We start from the raw sequence: 26530 nt of genomic DNA, 5'->3' as shown, positions 1-26530 counted from the left end.
CAGATTTTGCCTCATGGAAAATGATGCTGTCAGCTTTCTGCCCAGACTGTCTTGGAGATACAAGGTATGAGAGGCTGACAAGGGATGCCTGAGCCCTTCTGCAACACTTGCTTATGTGAGCAGAGAGCAGACTGGGGAGAAAGGTCCCTCTCCCTTTTCCCTTTGTGCTGACTTTAAGAAAACATGGATTAGCTTGGGAAAGAAACAAAACCCAACAAAACCCAGGAATAAGAGAATCAGGGCACTTACAGCACCCCAGGGGCCAATCCTCCACTGATTGCCTCCTGGTATATGTGCACGGTTTCGGTTCGGGCTGCCCCCGGGGTGCGGTTTGAGGCGATGATCCGGATAGAGGAAAGGGGGGATGGGCCTGCCGTAGTCATGGCTGTTTGGATGACAAGGAGACATGGAGCAGTCTTGCTCGGTGGCAGGGAGGTCGTCTGGGTCACACTCGCTCCTGTCCACCAGCTGGTCACTGTAATTGATGCAGATCACTTGTCGCGTTGCCTTACCTTGACCACAAGTCACCGAGCACTGCGTTACAAAAGGAGACACGGTCACATTTCCAGTTTGGAAAACCAGCTCTTGCTAATAATGAACAGCAGAAAACCCAAATAACCTCACTTATATAAGGGCAAGTGCGACAGATTAATGAAGCACATTTCCAGCAATGAGGTCTCTTGCAAGAGACAGCGTGATGCTTACAGAGCTCCACTCCAAGGCCTTCCACTGCCCGCATGGTGTCACGGTGCACATTTCTGTGGCTGATGGCTTTGGAAGGTGGAAACAAGCTGACTCATCGGCCACGGAGCCCTGGTCATCCCGGCAGCTGACGTATCTCATCCGGGTTCCCTTCCCACAGGTAGCGGAGCACTAGGGAAGAGCAAAGAGCACTCCACTAGGAAGTTGCTTGACATACATTGCAAGGACTTTGTAATGAAAAGTTGGGCACATGCACTTAAAAATATCACATTGTCTTCTGTAAAATAATCCTGAAAGTATTATGATGTGTGCTTACCGGTGTCCAGGATCCAAATCTCCACTGTGTCCTGTGAATGCCTGATATGGCTCTCTGGGCTTCAGGACTATTTGGATGGGAAGGACATACAGCTATTTCACAGTCCTGTACAGGAAATACGTGGGGGAAAAGCAGAATATAAAGAATTTGCAGATGTTTTGATTAAACCACCTCCTCTTCATTGTAATTATGAAGAACACATAACATCTTGAAAGTCTATGACCTGCACGCATTGTGCAGGCAGCTTCCTCCCTGCATCCCCTTGGTGAACCAGCAAAACTCAGCATCAGTATCCTGGGGCCTTCATATGCAGTACCCTGTGTGGACTTTTGACTTATTAGGAACTCTACAATAGGGATCCCCATAACCATGTGCCATCTCCATGCATTAAAACCAGATGTTTTTGAGGCAAAAGATGAAAGTTCATTAAGGGTTCTGGCATGAACACGCATCTGCAAAACAGCAACTTTATCTCCCTTCAAAGCTCCCTTCCTTCAGTGTGAGACCTACAGCCCACACAGTAAAGGTTATACTGCTGATTGCAGCCCTTTGATTCCCTGCAGCCCACCAGACCACCTATATCCATGTGCTGATCTCCACCACACACTAAGCAATGTGAGGTTTTGGGGACAGATGTGTCATTCTGCTCAGTCTTTGTACAGTGCCTCACAGGAGGGCTCTGGTCCTGTCTGGACCTCCCAGGAGGTCTGGTGCCAGAAACTATGAACATCCATGACTTTACTCCATTGAGTAGTCCTTGCCAAAAAGGAAATTAAGGGTGATTGTCCCTGTGAGGGGGAGAGCAGCTTCTGACAAATGGCAAACCCAATTTCTGTTTTGCTGTGATTTCACATAACTATGCTGGAGGCATGCATGCCAAATGATGGCTGATGACCAGGTGGGTTGGTTACCCCTTGACTGTAGTGCAACTGGTCTCCATACATGAGAAAAGCAGCTCTTTCCCAAATGTTGTGGCCTTGGTTAAACTCTGTGTATTCATGCACACTGAAGCTGCACAAGGCATCAGCACTACAATTCTCCTAGATGACAGAACGATGGTAATGTTCTGTTTTATTCAGCTCCTCCAGACACCTTGGACATATCCTCTGTTTGAAATTTACATGTTTGCTTCCAAGTACACAGCATGGAAAGCCTCTTCAGCAAATTTGCAAAGGGTGTGCAACATTTCTCAATTTATCTGGCCAGCGAGGACATGTCTGGAACTGCAGCTGTCACAAACATTACGTTGTCACATGCAGCAGACAAGAAACTATGGCCTCTCACCATCATTTGTGGTGAGGGGCAACAGCAACAGTCTTGCAGCCCAGACTGCAGCCAGGCATCCACAACTCCATGCAAGCCAGAGGAGGTGACTGTGTCAAAACCTGAACCTCTGAGGCCAGTAAATATGTCTGAACCTTGAGGCCTCTTGTTGTGATCCCAGATTCATCCACTGCACATTCTGTAGCTCATGAGCTCTTAAGACTCCAGCTTTGGTGCTGCATCTGAACACACCCCCACATCCCATTGCATGACTAGAGTTCCATGGATATAAACCATAAGTAAAGGTAATTAATCTTCACCCACAAAGTCCTGATACCCTCATAGGTTGTCTGTTGCCTTTCTGGCAATCTGGTGCTTCAGAGTGTAAGGTGAACCACATGGAGAGGATCTGGATGGGAATTCCCTGAACACAGTTTATCTATCCCATTTCTACCATGCAGTGTGCTGTGCTGCATCTTTCCAACAACCATAAGAAGCCCAAGGTACTGCTCTGCAGGGCTGGCACTCAGGGCAAAGCTTTGCTGCAGCAAGATGTCCCCTGAACCTGTAGCCTGGAAGCCTCTATACACACATTGGGAAGAGATGGAGACAAGAGAGCAGGATTTACCTGGGTATCTGTAGGCCTGGTTGCAGCATTACACTCATTATCATCCACCACTGACACGTAGGTGCCCACAACACACTTCACTGCTCTCATCTGGTAGCCTTGGCCACAAGTCACAGTGCACTGGGAGAAGACAGATGGCAGAAAAGAGCACTGAGTCTGAGTAGGTGCTTTGGTTAGAAAGTATTAATTAGCCCAGCCTCTGTTTAGGCACGTAGCAAGAGCAGCAAAAATGAAAGACAGTTTCCCTTCTGGTTTCTCTCCACTTCATGCATTTCAGCTTTAAATTAGGTCAAAGTTTTAACTCACTGCAGCCACCAGTGCCTTGCATGCTTCACTTGTTTCCTTGGGAAGGAAGGTGAAGCACTGAAATGATTTACTTTGCTGCACACATTAGAGTCTGGTAGAACCTGTATGATATCCTTTAAAACTGGTTGCTCAGCCTCATGGTAGCACGAGCAGCTAATGAATAATTTTACTGATGGGAAATATGTCTGACTGGGACAACTCGTCTGGGTTTGTTGCTGTTTTTTAAGTCAAGCGCTAACAGCTTTGTGAAAAAGCAGATGCCAGAACACTCTGGGAGGAATAAGTAACTTGTATTTTAACAGAAAAAACCCCTCACTAACCCAGAAACTGGAAAACATTAAAAGCAACAAAAGTTATTCAACGCAAGCAGCTTTTCTGTGAAAATTAGGGCATGTATTTATGTGCCTAAATATGGATTTAGGAGCGTAACCTTGGAAACCCCTTTTTTTTCAAAATCATGGCCAATTCAGTATGACAGAGATTAAATTTAGCACAAAGGGCAGGTACTGTTATTGCTGCCTATCTGCTGAACCCAAGCAAACAAAGGGCTGCTGTGGTGTGCAAATCAATTAACACAGTTATGCTGCTGAATTTGGATGAAAGGGCAGCACCCAGCCCCAGCCACCCTTATCCAGGGTCCCCCAGCCAGGAGCCCTGTGGGGCTGTGTGGTACCTGTCCCCACGGCCCCACTTGCCACGAGGCACACTCCTGCTGCTGGCACATCTGCACCGACTCCGGCTTCGTCTTGGGGTCGCAAAACCTGTCGTTCAACCGATCTTCTCCAAACTGGCACCACGTCTGGCGGTGCTTGTGCCCTTTTCCACAGGTGACCAAACACTGTGAGGAGAAAAGTGCAAGCTCAGGTGGTGCTGGGGATGCACTGCCAGCTCAGCACCTGCCATGGCACTGGGAAATAAACCTTGAGATCTACTGCAACCACTGCTTAAAAAAATCCTGGTGCTGAAGCACAGCTCTTTAGGTAACATCAGCATCTCCTGGAAGACAGGGGAGTGTCTTGTCAACAAGAAGATTGCTCTCAGGAGCTGGTCTAGAGAAGGGGCTGGATCATGGAGAGCACAGCTGGTCTAGAATCCTTCAGCATGGGCAAAATGAGAACACAAAGGCTCTTGACTTCCAGCAGCTGTGAGACACAGGGCAAAGGCACAGCACTGCCCTGTGGGGTTTTAGCTGTGCACAACAGGGTGTTTCTAAAAATCTTGTTCTTTCTGAGTGTGCATTTTAAGGGTCTTGGCTTCTGCAGGCTGTGAGCACTTCTTCCACTGCCTAGTGTGGCTTGGACTGCCACCAGCTCGAATGAGAAGATTTCTACCACGTTTGGTAGAAAGCAATCCCTGTTCCCATTTAATTGCTTTCATTATGCCCTAAAAGAACATGACTCACAGAAACAAGAGAAATTTGACAACAAGATGATGAACACCCTTTGAAGACTGTTCTCCAGGACCCCCAGTCCTGCTGCAGAGACAAACCTATCAAGATAGCTTTGCTGCATTTCAAAAAACACCAGCAGCAGTGGAAGCAGTAATAAACAGCAGAGAAAGACTGAGCAAAACATCAGCAGGGTGCAATCCTGCCCTCCAGTGACAGCCAGAGCTGCCAGGGCTCTTGAGGACAATCTCAAGGGAAAATGAGGGCAGAAGGTATTTTTCTTCCCAAATGCACAGCAGAACTACAGAAAAACTGGGGAGAAATTACTGCAGGATTGCAGAGACATTAACCCCCTGTGGCTTTGCAGGAGGGAAAGTGGCCACTTGACCAGCGGTAACAAGGCCAATGACTTTGCCGCCTGTCTGAAGCCTCCCTGTGCACAGGCTTGCCACCTTCAGCAGGAGGCACAAACAAACCAGGACAGACCAGCAGGGATGGAGACACCTCTTTGCAGACACCAGCCCCTCAGGGTGGAGGACCAGCAGGGTGAGCCCAGCGTGGTGACCAGCACCCACCTCGGACCAGTCGCCGGTTTTCCACTGCGGGCACGAGAAGTCACTGCATCGCTGCACCGTCAGCTTCTCCTGCTGGCTGCACTTGCTGTCGTCCAGCACGTCGTTGTAGGTGTTCACACACATGGCTCGCCGCCGCCGCGTGCCCCCGCCGCAGCTCTTGGAGCACTGCAAAGGACACACGCCCAGTCAATATTTCCTGCCACTCCACTGCTATTGCCTCCTCCCTCTTTGCAGTCACCGTGGAGTGACTGCAGGAAACCTCCAGAACAACAATTTATACTTTCAGTAACAGGCTTTTACTTTAAATATTCCTTTAAAAAGCTAATCTTGCTAAGCTTAATAAAATGTCGTGGCAATGTGTTTCTCAAATTCATTTCAGAATATAACCCCATTATTACTTTTACAAGTGTTGCCTTTCAGATCTCCTAAACGGCTGCTTCTTGTTCTCATTTTAAGAGAGATTAACTCTCCCTGACCAGCCCCCCTTTACTGTGCCCTCGCTGGAAAACCCTAGGCTCGTCAATCTCTTGGTGCCTGCATTCAGGAATTTTCTTGTTCATGCAAAAGCTAAGATGTGTAAAGGAAACAAATTTCTGAAGTCCTCTGATGACGGCAGCATTTCCTCCCCAGATCCTGGCAGTGGTGTTGGCCTTGCTGGCAGAAGGCAGCTAGCAGAGCTTCACGTCATGAAGATGGATACTTAAAGTATAGATTAATTGCAGTGGAAGGTAAGGAGTACCAGGCTGATTCAGACTAGAGCGTCCTCCAGAGGAAGCAATGAAAGCAGAACCACTGTGGCCATATTTTACATATATTCTGTTAGCAACCTGAACAGCCCAATGTACTCCTGTGCAAGGAGCAGCATTCGCCGTGCCACGGCGCATCCCTTACCTCAGTCCAGGCCGAGTACCGCCATCCTCCCACGTTACAGTCCCCAGTGCACTTCTCCCTCGTGCTGGGCTTGGCCTGGCTGTTGCAGAAGCGGTCATCCACCTTCTCTATCTTGCCCTCCAGCCGGCTGTACTTGGAGCAGTAGATCTCCAGGGTGCGGTAGCCCAGCCCGCACTGCGCCGTGCACTCGCTCTTCCTCGCGATGTGCCACCTGCGCCGAGGACAGCAAACATCAGGGCTCTGCAGGGAACGTGCTCAAGGGTATTTGACAGAAATAAGGAATATATGTTCTTGAACAGGAAGTTTTGGCTCTGTGTCACACTTCCCAGTGCTTTGGGGCTTACAATTAACCTGGCATTGCTGCTTGAAGGGAAGGAACTGTCAGAAGGTCTTTCTTAAGCAAAAGAAAGACAGCAAAGCCACACTGTAATCCTGTGGGACCAGCCAAGGTGGCAAGGGGACTTCATGGCCAAGCAAGGAACAGTGCTCTGAAGGCTTTCCACCCCATGTTCCCCTGCACTTTCCACCTTGGCATAAAAACTGGAAAATACAGCATCAGAAAATTATCTGCATGGGCTGGAGAGGTGTCCCACAATAAGGGACACCCACAAAACAGTTTCATCTCTCCAAAGGACAAGAAAACAATCTGCATGGGCTGGAGAGGTGTCCCACAATAAAGGACACCACAAAACAGTTTCAGCTCTCCAAAGGACAAGCAAACGACTTGCTACAAGATACTCAAGCCCTAGCTGTGTCAGCAGGGATTAGAGGTGTTCTCTCTTGACAGATTTCTACCTTGCTGTCCACCTCTGTGAGACAACTTGCTACAAGATACTCAAGCCCTAGCTGTGTCAGCAGGGATTAGAGGTGCTCTCTCTTGACAGATTTCCACCCTGCTGCCTCCTCTGTGAGATGGACAACAAGGATGGTGCTGGAGGCCCCCAAGGACCCACCTGGGGATACTCCTCCTTCACACCAACCCAGCTCTGGAATGAGATGCTAGACATGAGGCCTGATCCAGGGAGGTGCTGGAGACCTTGAAGCCAACAGGAGCTCATTGCCCCTCACCCCTGGCACGGGTGGCTTCTGGAGGAGGAGACACTGACATCCTCTAGGGGTCCTGGACATCCTCAGGCTTCTGCCTGTGCCTGTACAAGGATCAGGAAAGCCCCACTCCTAAGCCAAGAGAGCAAACTCTATCACAGCCCAGAGAAGAATAAGATCAAGGGGATTTGGAATCAATAGCTCCTGACTGGTGGGAGCCTCACATCCCTGCATGCTTTTCAGACTCCTGCTTTGCCCTTCTCAAGTTTCCAACCTGTTGCAATGGCAACAGCTGTTACCGCGACAACCCGGCCCCGCACGGGCCCTGCACAGCCCCGCTTTAACAGGGCTGGAGAAACCCCTCGGGAAACTCGGCCTTCTGAATTGCTTCACCAGCGGACGCTTAATGCCACCACATTTAAGCCCCAGGAAGGAAAACAGATTGCTTTTTAAAGGAAAATGGGTTGTGATGATTTAGACTGTACTCCATCAATTCCAGCTTGCCAAGAATTGTCTAGGGACAGCCCCAAACCCATTCTACACTTAAGCCTATTCTTTGCTTTAAATAAATAGCGATAAATCCAAGTCTTAGCTATGTTTTTCCCTCTTTGCAGGCTGTATGTAGAATGGTGCTGAGCATTTCTGATGAAGGCAGATGCAAATTTCAGGCCCTGTTCTGCACAGGGAGATTTTTCAAAATTAGAGAATTTTTGTTATAGTTAGCTCTAATTGAATCCAGCAAGAGAAATGTAAAAACCTTGAAAAATGCCTTTCAAAACACGACTGGTGGATGAAACTCCCTCTTGGTTGACAAAGAGGAAACTACCAATCCTTTTCTTTTTCAAAATCTAATACAGGCTGGTGAGAAAAGGAATTAGGGTGAGAAGCGAAAGGAAAGAGGAGTAAATAATAAGTACACAATGTTATTTATATACATGGCTGAGCACAATGCACCTTAATTCACATTCTGTGTTACAAGGCTCAGTGCTGGGGTCAGGCTGGGGAATTCGATCACATCTCTGGTCTGACACCGTGAGCTGATCTGACTCTCTCTTACACACAGGCTTCCTTTTTCGTTCTCCTGCAGAGAGAAAACCAGCACTTGGTTTGAGTCATGCAGCAAGGTGATCAATTCAGTTATTTCTCTAAACCTTTCATAGTAGTATTTCAGAGATGTTTAGGGGTGCTTTTCTACCTCTGTCAGAAACAGGGAGGGGGTTTAAGACTAAGCAGCGCAGAAGGGGTTTATTGCAGATGGGATGGACACAGGCAGAGCTGCAGTACCCCCATAAGGACGGGCTCTGAGTGAGTATTTAGCAGGGTGGCCACCCTTAGGAAATGCCTCATTTTCTGTGCTTCAGCTTCCTCACCTGCAAACCAGGTTGTGAGGTTCACCTGGCTGGGAGGGGATGTACAGTGCCCTGCTCTGAAACCCAGAAGCACCTTGTAGATGTTACCCTCCACTGCAGGAAAACAATCGTACCCACAGGATGAGAATCTCAAAGAAATCAAACAGAGAGGGATCTGACAGCTGTGCCCAGACCCCAAATGAATGCAGGACAAAACTACCCTTCCCAAGCACCCACCTTGGCAGAGCTTACTGCAGGGCTGCCATGGGCCATGCTCATTCCAGTAAAACTGCTGAGGTTTGTCCTCAATAGGGATATTGAATGTGTAACGAACGTCAGGATTGTACAAATTGCCCACTGATAAAACCTGAGAGGAAGAAAAATGAAGCAGAGTAAACCAACAGATACCACTGCTCACTGTTTTCAGTCCAACAGTGCTGGGCAGACTTGTCCATACACACAACATATACTTCACCTGAAGTGTTATTTCTTGCTCAATCCGATCTGTAGAATTAATCCTTTCAACAGTATTATCGGAGCCACTGTATTCGATCACAGCATTCCCAACTTTGATTTCCCTTTTAAACATACTGACGACAAAGTCTCCATTTAATATAAAGTCTCCTTGACTGTTAGATAAGGCTGCATAGGTGCAAAAAACAAGAACTAAAGAGGCAGAATTAACTCATACATACATAACAACGTGGGTCATTTGCTCTCAGTGCTCCTTTCTCTGGGGGGGTGGGGGAAAAGCCCACTGGCACTCTCAAACAGTAAGGATGTAAAGTGAGCAGCAGAGCTCTTGCAGACAGTCTGCCTTCTCCTTTCTCCACTGGAAAGCCTCCTAAAAATGAAGGCTGCATTCCTGAAGTTGTTGCTAAACAGTTCATCCATAACCCAATGCAGAGGTATCCAAAAGGCATTCTGGGCTGGCTGCTGCAAGGAGCACACATAGGCTGTATTCCCACATATACCACAGAAATAATCCTGTCCAAACTTTCCATGAGCTGCGTGGATAGGTGTCTTCCCTGGTGTTTCCAGGTGTGTTCTTAGAGTAAATGTATGCACCCTAATTACCTAAACATAATTTTCTAGTATATAATTACAGGGAGTTTGGTCAGTATCTCCCCCTTTGTCTCCCTCTCCCTCCTCCCCCCATACTTTTTATTATTTCAAATCTTAAGGTATGTGAGAGCACTGGAGGCTTAAAGCCTAAATGCTTTATAAAAGGAACAGTTTCCTGAAAACAGCAGTCTGCTGCACAACTTCACACTAATGCGATTATGTAGCTAATTTCCTAAGTTAGTTTCCCCACCATTTCACCCATCACAGCTATGTTACTAAAAAGCCCCTGTACTGAAAAAATCTAAACACCAAAACACCAAAGGGAAAGTTTTTCCATTCAATCAGGAGAGATAATGAAGCAAAACACTGATTAGTAGCAAAAAGACATAGATGGAGAAAACCTCACAAAGCAGAGGCTACACTCAACCAAGTTTCACACTTTGGAGGTTTTAATGTTATTAGGCAGTAGTAAAACTCATTAAAGGATTACTTCTCTTTTACTGTATCTCCTATAACAGTAGGTACATCTTGGACTTGATGACAACATCAAATTCCTCCTAAATTGTTAAGCAACTACAAGGTTCACAGTAACTGAGGGCCCAAGATTTCACACTCAGTGAGCTGCAAAGTAAGTGGACACATGCACACTTCTCATTTGCTTCCAGTCAGGCCTAATGTGAAGAGATGCTTTCCCAGCAATATTAAAGCAACATTAAAGAAGATTTGACTTCATTGTTTCCCAAGAAGATTAAAGGCCCTCCAAGAAGAGCTGAGAAGTTTGGGGCTCCTTCTGGGGTGAACCAGTTTGAATAGGCATAACATAGGGAGGATTGTTTTTTCCCAGGAAAGAGGAAAAATAAAATTTGGCTCCTTTCTTCAAGACAGAAAACTCAGAGACCTCAGTAACACTTTTTGGTGCTGATGTGCATTCATGCTGCACCACCTCAACTTTTTGCCTCAGTGAAGGGTCCAGCACATGGATGGCATTTCAGAGCAACAGCCAAGGCTGTCAGCACTGCCTCCCTTTGGTGCATGGTAGTCTCTGCTACTTGTTTATGAGTCCCTATACCTTTGATGGGCTAGGGGCCACCAGCCAACTCCCCTTTTTAACATACCTAGTTACAGGAGCTTGGTGAGATAGAACAAGATGAAGTGCCCTGTTCAAAGATGTAACTACAGCACCCTGTGCTACAGGAACACAGCCAGTGGTGCAAGGAAGAGGGTGTGCAAAAGAGAAGGACCAGAGACTCTGACAGGACTTAATAGCAAAATCAGCCTTCAACTGGGATGTGTAACATCAGTTGTGATGTTCATTTGTGTTATCTCTGCTATTGAGCCCAAACTATCTAGGGGGTCAGTCAGTGATCACAGTGAAAAAGACACTCATGACCATGCTAACAGCATATATGTGCATGTAGCACAGTGGTCTAACACAGCACCACAAGCATTTTCATCTGCCTCTAAAGACACAGCCACAGATTAGAGAGAACAGTGCTTATGAAATTCCAACAGCCAAAGGCCAAGTTACTGTTAAGTTTAAATCAAACCAACATCTTTGGTGCAGGGTATTTCTTCACAGTTACATGTCACTATCAGGCAGGGACATGAAGACCTCACTAACTGAAATCAGAATTATTATCCTCAGAAGAATAGAAAATAATTTCTCTTTGTATGTGTTTACACAAGCATCTTTCAGGACATGGCACCAACCAAAGCATGGTGACAGCAGAGATAAAGTTGCAGTGAGGAGACTCCAGCAGAGCTCAGAATTCTGTTTGGTTCCCAGCTTTGTCCCTCAGCTCCCACCCAGGCTCAACAATCCTTCACAGCCCTAGACACACCCTAAGGGAATATTTCTTATAACTGCTGAATCTCCCAAACTTTGTAACTAGGATGGCATGAACAAAAAAAAAAAAAAAAAAAGGAAGACGATAAGGCTGAATGTTTGGCAGACATAGAAAAATTCTCACCAAGAAAACACCTCCCTCAAATTAATTCTTCAACCTCCCTAGCAGAGAGCTGCCAGTAGATACATCACCACAACCAGACAACCAAGCAGATTTCTGGAGTGAAGTAAGGAGTACAACTCACCCAGGTAGTTGTCATCCTCTGGTTTCCCTGAGTAACTGTGCTGACGCACATCAATATTAGTGGCACCAGCTGGGATGCGAACCACAACGTTATAACCTAGGAAAGATGTAACAGAAAGTCAAGGCTGTTACACAGGCACTTGATTTGTTTTCTACAGGGGAAGGGAAATGAGCTAAGTTACCTCACATTACACAAGCTGATACTTTTCATTTAGGGATAGCATAAATAGTTATAAAATGGAATATACTATAGCTAGAAGGATTTTGTGTTTTACATTGGTGTTTTTGTAGATTAAGTGTTGTAATGGCTTTTATAGACCCACATTTTTTCACTATAAAGTTTTTAGCAACAGATTCTTACCATAATGCACCGTGTTAAATGTGCCTGCAACAGTTTTGCATGAAGAATTATCCCCACCACAAACACCACATTTATCTCTTCTTGCTTTTGAATTCAGCACATGATCACATCCAGCTTGCTTTAAGAGAAAAAATGAAAAAAAAACCAGATTGAGCAAATACAGACTAGAACAGCATTGACAAATCTCCCAATTAAGGCACACAAAAGCTGTGTATGCAAAAGGCTGCTATGAGATAAACTGGTTTGCTTCCCTACATTTTTTCCACTGATTTACAGTGTAGCCATCCCATAAGATTTTACAACAAAAGGCTTTTTTACAAAGCAAGAATCAGAACAACTGTTTGTACCAGGTAACGCTTTCACTAGAAAAAAATTCTTGCATCAATTGTTCCCATAGAGAAAAGTGTGAAGAACAATTGTGAATGGAAATGTAGGGCTCTGGGGCCTGAGCAGAAGGAACTGGGGCAAAACACAGAAGCCTGGGATTTAGGCTGAGATTCCACAGCCCTCAGTAACTTAGGGCAGATGTGCAAACATGTTCCACTTGACTGTGTCCTAAGAAGAGCTGGTGAATGATCTGGACTAAGATGAGGAGTGGCTGAGGAGCTCAGCCTGGAGTAAAAGAGGCTCAGGAGAGACTTTCTCACTCTCTACACCTACCTGAAAGGAAGTTGTAGCCAGGTGGACGTCAGGCTCTTTTCACAGGTAACAAGCAACAGGACAAGAGAAAACAGCCTCATGTACAACAGGGGAGGTTTCGATTTGATATTAGGAAATAATTCTTCACCAAAACAGTTGTCAAACACTGGAACAGGCTACTCAGGGCAGTGGTGGAGTCACCCTCCCTGGTAGTATCAGAGGACATGTAGATATGGCACCTGGGGACATGGTTTAATGGTGGACTTGGCACTGCTGGGTTCATGGCTAGACTTGATCTCAAAGGTCTCTTCTAACCTAAATGATCCAATGATTCCATGTGTGGCTCTTTGGCAAATCTGGAGGCTGGCACAAGTTTCAGACCATTTGGGGCTGACAGAGCCTGCAGATACTGCTGGCACCCTCTGAGCAAAGAGGACATGCCAACTGCTGCCTGGAGCAGGGCACAGAAGCGCTAGCCTGCCCTACAAAGCTGCCATCCCCCTTGGGTGAAGAGGAGGGACAATGATTACCCGGCAGAGGCCCTGCACGCAGATGTCGTTGGTGTCGGGGCCGCAGGGCGTCCCGTCGATGACGCGGTCCTGCAGCTGGTAATAGGCCGTGCTCCCCGCCACCCGGCAGAACAGCTTGCACCGATCCTTCATCAGGACTGCGGGGGGAGGGAGGGAGACCAGGAGCACGTTATCTGAACACCCTCACCCCCAGGCAGCAATCCAGGAGGCAGGATCTGCATCCCCCCAGCCACTTACTGCCGCTGTATTTGGGAACCCAGCGCACGTTCGTGGGCAGCCCGTTGATGTTGAAGTGCGTCCCGTCAAAGTCGGCACACTGCTCATCCCGGAAATCCTTCTTCAGCTTCGAGCACGGTTCCGTGTTGCAGGATTTAAACTTCATGCGACGACCCACGCAGTACTTCCCACCGTTTTTGGGTCTGCAGAGACAACACCAGGCTGGAAATGAGGTGCAATTGCAATTCTGCAACCGGTTCAGTGCAATCAGGATTTGCAACAGCATTCCGTGGGCTCTATCTTTCTGCATACCTTTAATTAATATCCCCAGATGACAATCAGGAAATGTCATGCTGGTGCCTAACACAAAAATCCCACATATGCAATAAAAAAATCAGATGAAAAAGAGAATATTTGCTTTCTGATTGATGCCATGGTAGTGAGAGAAACCAGAAAGGAAGAGCAACATCTTCTTCCCACCTGAGGATTTATTTTCACATTGAGGGATCCCACTCAGGCCCACGTCTCCTTACAACCCCATCAGTTCTAGGGATTTTGTGGCTGACAATTTGCCTTTGATCTAGTGGGTTGCAAATAACTAAACATTACAGGAGAAAAGGCTTTCTTCTCTGCAGAGGCTGAAATGTTAGGCAGCACTTAGTCCTTCAGGATTTCTAGCCACAAATGTTAAAAATGGCAATGCTGAGCACCTTGAAACAACTTTACCTCCATATATTCCAGAAAGCACCAAAGACAGCCAATAAATAACTTACCCCCATTTTATAGCAGGATGGCACTGGTATAAACTGGGAAGAGAGATCCCATCCAAGCCACATAAAACCCAGTAGATAAGCCTAGGAGAAGCTATAATTTTAAATTTCCTCAGTCACAGATTCAGGGTTATAGTCATAAAACTATTTTTCTCATATGTAGATGAAGCCTTTGCCAGAGAACATCACTCAGAGTTCTGAAAGAGTCTCTCCCATTCCATCTGCTGCCAGCAGTGGTGCAAGAATGAGCTGCACATCAAAATAACCACCAAACCTACATCTTCTACCATCCCCCTGAAAAATGAATGCCTGCACTAGCAAGAAGTGCAATCAGAAGAGTGACTTGGCAGGCTCCAACAACTGGGCATTCACAACTCCTGCCTTCCAGGACTGCTCTTCAGGATCAGCTCTGCCTCACCTGGGGACCAGGCGCCCATCCGTGCCCCAGGGATGCTGGCAGAATGCTCCATCCCTTGGAGCTCAGTTGGGAAGGAACACACACAAGGTTTGCACACTTGGAGAACCCTTCAAGATGCAGATGAATGAATGATAAATGGGAGCCACCCCTGTCCTCAGAACAGAGGTGCTCACCATGAGATCTCCACGTTGCATGCAGCCAGCACCTCTAACAAAAGAGATGGCACCCTCCTGCACCTGCACAGTGGTCTTTACACACAGTGAGTCAACAAGTTCCTGCAGCTGAACAGAATTTTTTAGCATCTCTGCACCTCCATCACTCAGGAAGCCCAGCAGTGCCATTTCTCCCACAAATAACACTTCTTCACTATTACGCTTGAAAATTCTTTGTGACTCAAGAAGCAAAGTTCCTGTGAAAGAAATGGGAGACAGAAGCACAGAACAGCTTCCCCTTGCCAAAAGATTGCCTGCAAAACCAGGAAAGGGAGGCAGACTTCCCACCACCCCATCAGCACCACACTAGGGATGCTCACAGGTTTGGCAGAAGGAGTTGTGTCCTTGAGCAGCTGCAGGTGAGATGCTGAGCACCAGCAGTTACACACGTGGGACTTGTCCTGCAGTCACTGAGATCCTCACTGATCTGGTGCAGACCCCTCTAGTCCTATCCTAAATGCCACAGGGTATGATTTGTCCTCATGCATAGCCCTAAGCAATAGCTATCAACACCAGCTCTACCTGCTCTGAGGGCAGTTCTCAGATGCCATCTGGAAGTGAAATGCCTGTCACTTCAAAGGTTTCTGGTGTTTGCAATTAAGCAAGTACCAGTGATAAAAGCCCAAGCAACAGCACAGTAGCCATTGCACACTCCTGATGACAGACTGATTTTACACCTTTACAGTTCCTAGTGGAGGAGTAAGTCTCAACCTGGTTTTTACTGATTTAGTCTGTTGTCCACCTTGTTGTGACAAACAACTTCAAAGATCTTACTTGATTACACCTGGGAGAGCTCCAGGGCTATCCCAGCACAGCAGCCCCTGCAGACACAGCCCGAACTCCTCCTTGCCTTGCAGGCACAATGGCAATTGCTGGGGGGTTTCCCAATACCAGAGCCCATCCCATGGACTATTCCCATGCAGACACATGAGCTACCTCTAGCTACAAAGGGACATCCCAACCACCTTACTACACAGCACTGGGAAACTTCTTAATCATGGCAGCAGCACACTCCAGACCTGGGTGAGTCTGAGTCATTCATGGGGGAATTAACAGGATTCATCATTTTCACTTCAAAAACATTTGTACCTCTGCAGGACTGCTGCAGTTTGACAAAGCCTCTGAGCTATACAAACCTTTAAGAGGGCATTTCTTTTTAAAAAAATTGCAATTACAACATTTTTATGGCCACCACATTTCTTCCAATATAAATCAATTTAACTAAAATGAAACTCAACTATTTAGTTAAGGAGAACATGAAGAACACACAGGAGCCTTTTTTTTTTCTTTTTTAAGGTATGTCTGATAAAATCCAAAAATCCCAAGCTACTATTTAGTTTTCTCTTCGCTAGACATGACCCCTGAGATTGAGATAACATTGACACACAGACACCACAAACTGAAGGATGCTAAAGCTTGCCACCTTGTTGCAAACTGTCAGCTTTGTAACCCTGGCAGTAAATCTCCTTGCAGACAATGCTGGGGGCCAAGCACACTTCTGACACTTAAAGACAGCTCCAAACTCCCCTGACAGTTTCAGAGTGTTTTTAACCAGCATTGCTTCTCACAGAATCTGAGGGACAGAAAGAGCTGACCCTGAAAAAGAAGTCACCCTCAAATAACATCAATTTTCAGTGTCACGAAGAAATACAGCATACTTTGTTCTGTGTAATATTTTTATGGATCATCAACAATGTACCACAGAGACAGAAGGGAAAGCAATACATTATTCCATTTCCCTTCTCTCAGAGTCATCTATTTGACCAATTAACAGCTGGCATGGGCCCACTTTCAATCCAGGATCATTCCCCTGACAGGCTCCTGCACACATCCCAGACCCACTGCACCCCTCCCAGCAGCCCAGAAACTCTCAAGCCCAGGGAATGATGGGGTCTCATCCCCATTCCCACCCAACAGGTCTGACATACACGATGCTTAATCCATCACCTTGAGCATTTTCACTTGCAGATGTTGAGGCTCTGCTCATGTGTGACTGCAGAAGAATCTGTGAAGCTCCAGTGTGCACAGATCAGTTTGAGATATCCTTCCCCACATTCCAGGAAACCCTAGGACTGGGAATTGGCTGGTGGCTAGCACAGTTATCTATACATTTGTTTACATGTCAGGCTCAGACAGTTAAGCACGGGTGGATACTTCTGTGATAGCCTAAAATGCAAATGTGATCTGACTCACATCCAGAGATAGCATTCCCCCATCCAAAAAGCCATTCCTAAAAACAGGGCTTCTGTTATGTTCTTCATGTTATCAAATATGCCCTGTCCCATAATTCTGCAACATGTCTTTATTTGAAATCCAGGGCTTGCACCACAGACCCTCTGATGATGCACCACAGCCACGGGCTTTGTCCAGCAGCCAGGCTCAAATTCTCATGTGGGCAATCTCAATGGGAAGGGTCTGGTCTGCTTAGCAAACACATTCCTTCAGGGTATGTCAAAACAGTCTGTTGCCATTCCAGAGGCTTATAGCTCTTCCTGCATCCCTGCAGGATACTCATCATGTAGGTGTCAGAGCACTCTACAAAGAGAGGCAGGAGCTGCAGCTTCACTTTCTGCAGCATGGAGGGAATAGATGTAATTTTCAATGCCAGATTTAACACAATGTTTTACTGGGTGCAAGATCTCACCCCAGATTCTCATGCACAGAAAAAACTTTAAAAAGCGAAACCAACTTTAAATATAAAAGATTTACTGAGAATTATTTCAGACCTTTATCGAGGCATCTGGGTTGAGTCTGCTGCCTTCTACAACAGAGGAGAAACTGTCTCTTTCTGAAGTACTTTGAGGAGGAGAAAAGGCAAGAGAGTGGGGTTCATCCATTTGCATCGTTTTAGCAGCCCCATGATAACGGGGACACAGGTGGTGGGAGCTCACCCTGTGGTGTCAAATTACAGGCACAAACCAACAACAACCAGTGGAAAACTCTGTGGGTGGTGCCAGGAGAGACTATTCCTCACAGAGACCTTGTCAGGGGCTGGAGAAGAGAGGCCAGTGCCAGCACAAGGCTCAGGAAAAGGGCCTGGAAAGTAACCACTATCAATCATAAAGGATTTCTTGGGCAGCTTGGTGCCGAGTGTGTTTAGGTGCTTTTGCAAATCCCAGCCACAGCAATACACCTACTGAAGCACCAGGATACAAACCACAAGCAATCAGGGAAGATGGAATTTCAAATCCCTTGGCTAGCCTTTAGGATAAAGGAGATCTTCTATCACAAAAAGCTATCAGTCTGAACAGATGCCTCTCAGAAGACAGGAACACATCTCGCTGACAGCATCCAAAGTTTCAGCAGCAGAGATGCAAAGATGCTTTTTGTCTTTCCATGGCTACCAAAGACCATATGGAGCGTGCTGACTCAGCACAGCCAGATGAGAGCTCTCTGCACTTGTGTTTTTCTTAGCATTGTTTTAATTAACGTGCTGGTGTCCTACTCTCTTAGCCTCAACTTTTGACACTTGCCCAGCTGTGCTGGGCGGCCCCTCCTGTTACCACAGCATGAGTGTCATAGGCATAAGCTCTCCCTTCTCCCATCAGCAGTGATGAAACTATCACTGGCACATTTCTAGTGGCAATTTCCTTGGCAATAAACCATCAAACACCAGTGATGAGGAACAGGAATCTTTTAAGACCCCTCAGTGCAACCAGCCCCACAGACCCTCTGCTCTCTGTATCTCAGTTCCAAATAAAAGCCCAGGAAGCCTCCTGCCTACCCCTTCTTCTGCAAGCAGGCATTTAAACAGAAACCAGCACAATTCACAATTTACGTAAACAGGCTGCTTTCATACCAGTTGCTCAAGCTATTAGTATTGCACCAGCTACATATTTGTCTCCTTGAAGGCCACAGCAAAATTCCCTGCCATTTCAAATGGTGCAGGATTTTGCATTCCAGGCTGATAGCAAACATTCTTGAGTACCACTTTTTAATGGGGCACAGATTTCTACTGAGGTTTGGCTAGTCTGCACCAGCTGAAATATAACTGTATAAAGGATCAGCTGCAAAAGCAGCCAAAAGCTGCAAAACCAGACAAAGCAGGAATAACATGGTAGAAAACTTTATTATAAAGGCCTCTAGGAACAGCTGCAAAAGCAACTGAAGCAGGGGTAAAATGGTGAAAAAGGAAGGCTCCTTCCTTTCTCCCTCCTTTCTGAATCACAGCTTTGGAGAAAGAAAAACACCTCTAGAAGTGGGACCCCAGCTGTGCCTCTACAGGAAAACAGAAGGTAATAAACCCATGGAGGTATCAGCTTTTTATCCCTCATTGTTGAATGGATCTCTTTTAGAGCACTTCACCCACACACCAATGACCAGATCCTGCTTCACCCATGCTGAGCAAAGCCACCCATCCCCAGGGCAGAGCCACCTGTCCTGGCACTCACAAGGACTGGGAACAGCCAAAGTTGATTTCAGCCCATTTGGGCAGCCCAGACTGCTTTTCCCCATCTCACCCTGCGGCCCTTCCCCTCTGTGCACTCACTCGGGCCTGTTGCACTCTCGAATCGCCGTCTTTATGCCGCCGCCGCAGGTCCTCGAGCAGGTCCCGAAGGGGCTCCAGGAGCCCCAGGCTCCGTCTGTCACCGGCGCCTCTCGCTCCTTGGGCACACACACCCCAAACCTGCAGTGCTGCACGTGAAGGAGAGACATGGCAAAGGTGGGATTGTGCTCTTTGCATTATGAGTGACCGACAGTGATCAGCTTGGGCAACAAGACTCAGCCTCACTTATTTCTCAGCCACACACAATGATTTTGCAATCAAGTAAAACTGATATACTTTTACTTTTGTCTGTCACCCCCGTATTTTTCTTTCTCCACACCCTTAAATGGCAAAGTAAAGGCAAGGTGCTGAGTCTGTGGAATGATTTATGGGATGAAGACTAAACACAACAGCAACCACTAAATATTCCCTGTTTACTGGTGCTAAGCAGCACAGCAAGCTCACAGCACCGGCTTTTCAAAAAGCTGCTCTATCTGATTTCCTGCAGAGCTGCAGAAGCTCTGCACAGAGAGCTGTGTCAGGGGAGGAGACAGGCAACGAGGAGAAACACCAGGGAAAACTCAAACTTCCCCACAGCTACCCAAAGCAGAAAACTTCCAAATCCAAAAGGCAAATAAAATAGAAAAATTAATTTCTCCAGCCCAAGGGGTTTTTTTTACACTCAGACATAACATAGGACTTGCCAAGACCTGGTCTACACTTCTGCTTTCCAGCTATGACTCGTTTTCTTTTGTTTGGAAAACTGGATTAAGTTACCTTGGCAAGCCCCTATCCCTATTTTCATGGTATAAATTGTATCCTTTGGGGTATGTTTACTACATGGACTACACAGACTTCTGCAGAAGTGAGGAAGAGTCACCTTCTGGCCTCACCAGAATAGATGGAAAAATGTCCCTTCTCAGTGAACAGTGCTTGCTATAGTTTCTTTAAACCCAGAGACATGCAGATGCCTAAATATGCGTAATTATGGGAAGCCCAAACACTGCTGATTGCTCACAGATTAGAAGAGGCTACAGACTATAGAATACAGGCAGAGAGCATTGCTAAAATATTCCCTTGCAGTATTTCTGTGCACCAGGTGCTGTTCAGATCTGATGATATTTATGGGAACAGAGTCAAATTTTCTGATGCACTGTGTTTTTCCAGCCTTTCCACTAATAGCACAACAAGGCTGTGTCAAGACACACCACAAGCTCATCCTGCTGTTTTAGACACCCTTATGAACCACCTTGGATAAAGCTATCTAGGAAAACAGAGCAGAATCAAGCTGTCACGGAGCTGTGCATCCCACAGGACACCAGCTCTGCAGCACGTGGGACACCCTTTGCCCATGAAGGCTAACCTGTTACATAGCTTTGCTGACGAAGAAAGCTGATCTCATGTGCATTTGCCCATGGACATGGTTTGCAGGACAGCTGAAGAACTCATAATCTGAGTCCTGCATGTGGTGTTTGCTCAGAGACAAGCACGGTCTCTAGGCTGCAAAATTCCCCAGATTTGCTTTCATCTGAAGATCTGCCTCCCCAGATAAAACTGACTAAAACCCATCTGCTACAGTAAAGAACAGCAATAAAATCAGCTGAAATGCCTGTTTCTTTGCTGCAGGACAAATTACAATGCACAACTCTTCCTGGCATTTAGAGGTTGAAAACCTGAAGGTTAGGGTCGGTTCCTATACAGGTCTGACAGCTATCACTAAACAACAGAAATGCACGACACCAATCCAACAGTGCTGTCCCAGTGGAGAACTTCTTGCAGCAATGTTGATGCTCACAGCTAAATATCTAACCAGAGTCATGCCTGGCACCACTGACCCAGGGAAGATGACTGAATAGCTAACTAGTGAATGAACACAGCTTACAGACCGTGACATGACCTATATGTCTCCCATCTCATGGTTGAATATTAACCAGGAAGTCATCTACATTCATTGATTTTATTAAAAATTTGGGGGTTGGAGTTGATGGTAAAGCGAAGCAGGGGAAAAGAGCAGCTGTTTTAAATAAATGGCAAGATTATCTCATGAAAACGCAATGGTGCTTCTTGGAACCAGACTGTGAACAGTCTGGCTGTGCAACCTTTATGCCTTTCATATTTTAAAAATAATTTCTATGTTGAGATACAGCAGAAAGACTGAAAAGCCTGCCAGGGTTCTCTTTCCTATAAGCTTACAGCTCACAGAATGAAGAGAATAAAAGGCAGATTGTCTGGAGCAAATTCAAAATATCTTAGACACACAGTGGAGCTGGAGAGCACTGGCAGGGATGGAAGACATTACAGCAGACTTTCCTTTCCTAGAGCTCTAGATAATTCCCCAAATCCAGCTGCCATCCTTGGGCTGGCTGGCTGAATGGAGTAGCAGGGGGCAGAAGGGGCTGTGCAGCTCCATGCATGCATAACAGACACACTACCTGCTGCCACAGGGCAGCAGACACCAATCATTACTGTTCATCTGCTCCACTGTTACCATTCTTTAAACAACTCTGAAAACCACAATGGAGAGTGGCCCGAATTTACAACCCCTTTTATCTTCTTTCAGAGATTTATCTCCACCCAACAATGAGCTGGTTCTGTGGAACATGGTAAAACCATCACCCAGCAAAGCCAGACTCCGGGCTGGGTTTATGGCTTGATTTAGCAGTATCAGATTCAGTGTCCTCACATGCAAAATATGTGTAAGTTAATACTCCCATGTTTTTTAATGCCCTTGATTTAAGAGTAAATTTAGAGCCCAGTTAAATCTACATCCCAGTAATTTTAGCTAGATCTTTTTTTTAGCTATTCAGGCTCTCTTATTTCCAAAGATATCTCTACAAAAAATGGTATTTTCTCCGTCTGCCAACCCATACAGCACAGGCTTTAAACATGCAGACTTGAGGCATTAGTCAGCAAGTAGCAGTTTGACAGGGTTCCTGGCCACAGCAGAGTACCAAAATAGCAATTTATTCCAAGGAAAAACACTTCAGACTCGCACCTCAGCACTTCACGAGCCCAAGTAAATACCAAGCAGGACAAAGTTTATGTTGATCCAAACTTTAAGCTTGAATCAGATGAACACACAGACAGCAAAATTACTCCATAAAGCCCTTTTGAGAGAACACATTTAAATGCCTGAACACGAGTGGGCTGTCATAGCTTTTCTTAAGAGCCCACGTGCTCTAAGCTGAGACATTCAGATCACACTCATCTAGTTTATATCAACGTGTCAGATTGTCTAAATTTGTGGCCTGATATGTTTTTGCTGACACAGTCTTCATTAAGAGCCATGCAGCTGGACATTGCATGACACGGGGTGGCTCTGAGGGGGTGCTGATCTGCTCAGCTGTTGCTGTTTGCACATCACTTGGTCATATCCAAGGGTAAGTGCAGGTTTGCTGCAGCCCAGATTTTTGGAATTTCAAGAACATTTCAAAGTTATTGCTGATCTTTCAGCAGTGAGCATATCCCAAGCTCACCAGCAAAGAAGTTGAGGGCACAAGGTCTCAAGTCACAGGGACTCTGCAGATACTTACACTCAAAAGGTGATTTTACAGAAAAACATTAGACATTCCAATTACATCTCTAATGCACTTTCTCAACAATAAAAACAAATCTGCAATTGCACTTTTCCCTAAGAAAGGAAGGCAAATTGACACATGATGCTCATTGTCCTGAAGGAAATCAGTCAAGTGTCATTGAACAATCGAGTTTTCAGACACATACATCAAAAGATAAATTTCCAGAATTCCACAGCCTGCATGGAAAACTACATTTAAAATAGCATCCAGAATTTCTATTAAAGTACATTTGAGAGACTACGATTTAAAACTTTGACTCTTTCTAAAGAAAACATGATTATTATTAATGTTGATCTTAAGAGCCAGAAAAGCAAAATTTTAAGCTATACCGTGTAGAATAACATCACACTATTTTTACTAGACACAGATGGAGAATACTTTTGTTCAGACACAAATAGTAAGAACAAGTTAGCATTTTTATTCAAAAGCTTCAGTATCTCAATAAAAGAAAAATGCTCTCAACTATTTTTCTACAGATACGAATAACTAAAAATTAAACACTTATCCTAGAAACCACAATGCTAGCTGGAAATTAACATTGCACATGGAAATGGGAAGTTTCTATGAATTACTGCCAAAAATGTTCCATACATAAAATGTCAACCAATTCTATATTTTACTCTGAAGCTGTCAAGATGAAAAGCCAGCTGACAAGTTTATGTTACACAGAATTACTAATTGCTCACATCACATAGGCAATTTCTAACAAAAGCTTAGGGAAGCTTTGCAAAAGTTTTGCTCAAAAGTTCACTCAAGGGCATTAATTCAAAAAGATAAGCACTCCAGGAATACCTGCTTTAAACAATGTTATGCCAAGAAGTTGACTTTAATTATGTTATCTGGGCTGGAGATGTCCCAGGCACCACCAGGCTTAAAACACATCAAGCTGCTTTGGGCTTCCAGCACTGCGGTCAGAGCTGTGCCCCACACAACTGACATTAGGGTAGGATGATTCTGACTGATATGCTCAGCCTCAGCCCAAGGAAATAGAGCCAAAAGGCACAAACCACCAGGTATTACAGACCTTTCCAGGCTCACATTCTGTTCCATCAGCCCAAGGTGTGTGTTGGGTTCGACATCCCTTGTGAGCACCATCGACGTTGATACACCAAAGTCGCCGACACTGCATCTGCTTAAGTGATTTCAGAGATCAAAACATTAAATATGTACCACATGCCTTACCAGACAGATGATCCTTTATGAAATTATCCCCCCAGGATTTATCATTAACTCACAAGCTTGACAGTAAGTTGATGGATTGTGAGTCTGCCATTCATCCAACCCCAGGAGACCTTATTTTGCTCTGGCAAAACCAGGAAAAATAAGGTGTGCAATTTCACTTACCATATAGGGGCACACTTGGGATCCGGGTCCAAAAATTAACTCACATTGTTTGTTGACGTCATAAATCAGCCCTGGGAGCTGCTGAGGCAATGTGTAAGTTCTTGATGAAGGTTCATCAAGCAAACACTCCCCATAACCAGTGCTACAACACAAATCAGAATACTGGTGTTAAACAGGAGGTGGGAGATCAGAACCCACTTGTGTTTGCCTGAATTAGCCTTAGGGCAGCTGTACACCACGTTTGCCGTATTTAACAAGCACTACAAGAACTATTTCAAACTCAAGCACAGGAGGGTGTGTTACCCATACACCATCACCCTTGTGGTGTGACAGCAACCATCCGTCACACCACAGTCAGCTACCATGGCAAAAGCATTTCTGAGTGTGCATTTAGTTGCTGAGCAAGCACTGGCACATTTTTATACAGGATTCAGAAAAAAAATAAATCACTGATTAGCAGAACTGCCCAAGACACTGAGCTCCTGGATTTGCCAGAACACCATCATGGCTCTCATTCTGTTCCACACCACAACACATGGGAAGGCATCACAGCAAAATGGGCAAATCACTATGCATCAAACTGACCCGTGGGCTCCTGGAACGGTGTTCCCACACGGATTAGTGCCAGGTCTTTATCTTGACCTGTGGAGCAGAAAGGCAGATTCAATCTGCCTTCTAAAACACAGCTCCGTATCTGGGCCACAAAGCTTGGAAAAGTCATTCTTCAGGTTTGAGGAGAACACACATTCCTTAAAAGCAATATCCATGGGGGAAGACTTATTCTTCCCCATTGAGAGGCTGGTCCTTGCCAGCTTATCATGAGGCTGAACTGGCAGGGACTGGATGCCAGGGGTGCATTCCTGCTCTAGGTAAAGGATGCATGCACACACAAATCCCTCTGATTTCCTCCAAATGCTGCACACTAGGGCTCCAAATTAACTGAATAACTCCATGGGACACATGGACATATGAAAACAGCCCAAACACATGCATATGCAAGGCCTTACTCCAGAAATTCAGTGATGTATTTTCTACTGCACTTTGACCACATCCAGGGATTGGTGTAGAAGTTCAGTGTTGGTGCCATGACATGCTGTTGGTTTCTACCTCCATCTTCCTTGCACTTCTGATTGTCATCATGTGGCATGTTAAATCTAAGAGGAAAAGAGCAGCAAAAAGTAGAGTCACTTAATAGGCAAACATCAAGTATTTAGCATAGCAAGGGCAACAGTGTGAACTAAATGCAAGCAAACCCAAGAATTTTCTCTAAATATGCTGCTGACAGATATTACAGAATAAAAGTATTAATAAAAACATATTCATAATAAATTTAGAAGTGTTAATGAACAGGGTTTCTAGCACTCATCTGGGAAAAGCTATGCAGCACCCTGCTAAGCTCTCCACTCCATGACTGCATATATTTAGCCAGACAAGTCCTCCAGGGAGCCTGGAGTAAGATGCAAATCCAGCTGCAGTTTCCTTTTCAGCTGACAGTTGCTATCCTGCAGACAGGCTGGAGTCTGGCCCCTCCTTCATAAAAATGGCAAATACTCTGGAACTGACCACAGATCCAAGAGTTGATCTTGGGGAATTCTGAAGGAGATGCTTGACATGAGCCCACTGACTGCAGACCCTCATGCACACAGGCAATACCCTGTTGGGTGCAAAATATTTTCTAATGCAGTTGAATACCCTGTGCCACACTAAGGGGGGGTTGCACCAGGGATAGACTTGGCTCTTATACTTTATGTGGCAGGTTTACAAAATGCCAGCAAGCATTGGTACAGCAGAAACCAACATGAAGTTTGCAGCACATGACACCTTGAAGAATGTGGTAAATTCACTAATGGAGACAGAGCGGCTTAAAGCGCTGCACTGTTTGAAGTGGGGAAGGGGAAGTGACCTGGTGTGATCCTGTGTTCCAAGGCTGGGGAGTTTGTATTCCATTAAGATTGCCTCCAACAAACCATCTTTTCACTCTGCTCTCTGAAAAAAAGAGCACAGAGGCATTTCCTGCTCGGGAGCACTGCTAACCCCCCAGCAGCTCTGAGGCAGCATTAGCAAAGGAATTAGGCACAGGTTAGGTGTGGGGAACACCGAAACTTTGGGGATTTTCTGTCAGGAAGTCTTATTTAAACAAATACTACTGTGGTTAAAAATAGACTGTCTCAGCCAGCTCTCCACGAAGAAAAACAAGAGTTTAGAACAATGAGAGATCTGTTCCCAAGTACTCATCCATCCCACACCTACAGACCTCCACTGCAAAGCAGGCGTGTGATGGTTTGGGACTGAATCAGCTGCCTAAGGTTGTAGTCAGGGGTAAAGGACTCTGTGATCTAAGGTGATTTTTCTTATGACTT

At 45.7% G+C, this 26530-nt stretch overlaps 1 protein-coding gene across 7 annotated transcripts in view; it reads right to left on the bottom strand.

The window, feature by feature from the left end:
• The window catches only part of ADAMTS9 (ADAM metallopeptidase with thrombospondin type 1 motif 9), an 80247-nt gene that overhangs the window by 35952 nt on the left and 17765 nt on the right, over positions 1-26530 (bottom strand). For 6 of the 7 annotated variants that reach the window (XR_005954179.1, XM_041425549.1, XM_041425551.1 and 3 more), the window contains 18 exons: positions 25178-25324; positions 24171-24312; positions 23851-23958; positions 19252-19397; positions 13384-13565; positions 13147-13283; positions 11978-12095; positions 11618-11713; positions 8937-9103; positions 8699-8828; positions 8067-8193; positions 6069-6279; positions 5178-5342; positions 3889-4053; positions 2910-3029; positions 1019-1123; positions 706-873; positions 250-534 (listed from right to left, as the gene is read on the bottom strand). Coding sequence is in view for 6 of the 7 variants with exons in the window: in XM_041425549.1 (XP_041281483.1) it covers positions 250-534; positions 706-873; positions 1019-1123; positions 2910-3029; positions 3889-4053; positions 5178-5342; positions 6069-6279; positions 8067-8193; positions 8699-8828; positions 8937-9103; positions 11618-11713; positions 11978-12095; positions 13147-13283; positions 13384-13565; positions 19252-19397; positions 23851-23958; positions 24171-24312; positions 25178-25324 (2719 nt within the window). In the remaining variant the exon portion in view is untranslated. The remainder of the gene's footprint in view (positions 1-249; positions 535-705; positions 874-1018; positions 1124-2909; positions 3030-3888; positions 4054-5177; positions 5343-6068; positions 6280-8066; positions 8194-8698; positions 8829-8936; positions 9104-11617; positions 11714-11977; positions 12096-13146; positions 13284-13383; positions 13566-19251; positions 19398-23850; positions 23959-24170; positions 24313-25177; positions 25325-26530) is intronic. The other variant, XM_041425546.1, reaches the window with a different exon arrangement.

This window comes from Onychostruthus taczanowskii, unplaced genomic scaffold (assembly GCF_017590055.1).
Source record: "Onychostruthus taczanowskii isolate IOZ18803 unplaced genomic scaffold, ASM1759005v1 scaffold9, whole genome shotgun sequence".
Lineage (NCBI taxonomy): Eukaryota > Metazoa > Chordata > Aves > Passeriformes > Passeridae > Onychostruthus > Onychostruthus taczanowskii.
Note: the sequence above shows the minus strand (reverse complement) of the source record. Positions and strands in the feature narration are given on the sequence as shown.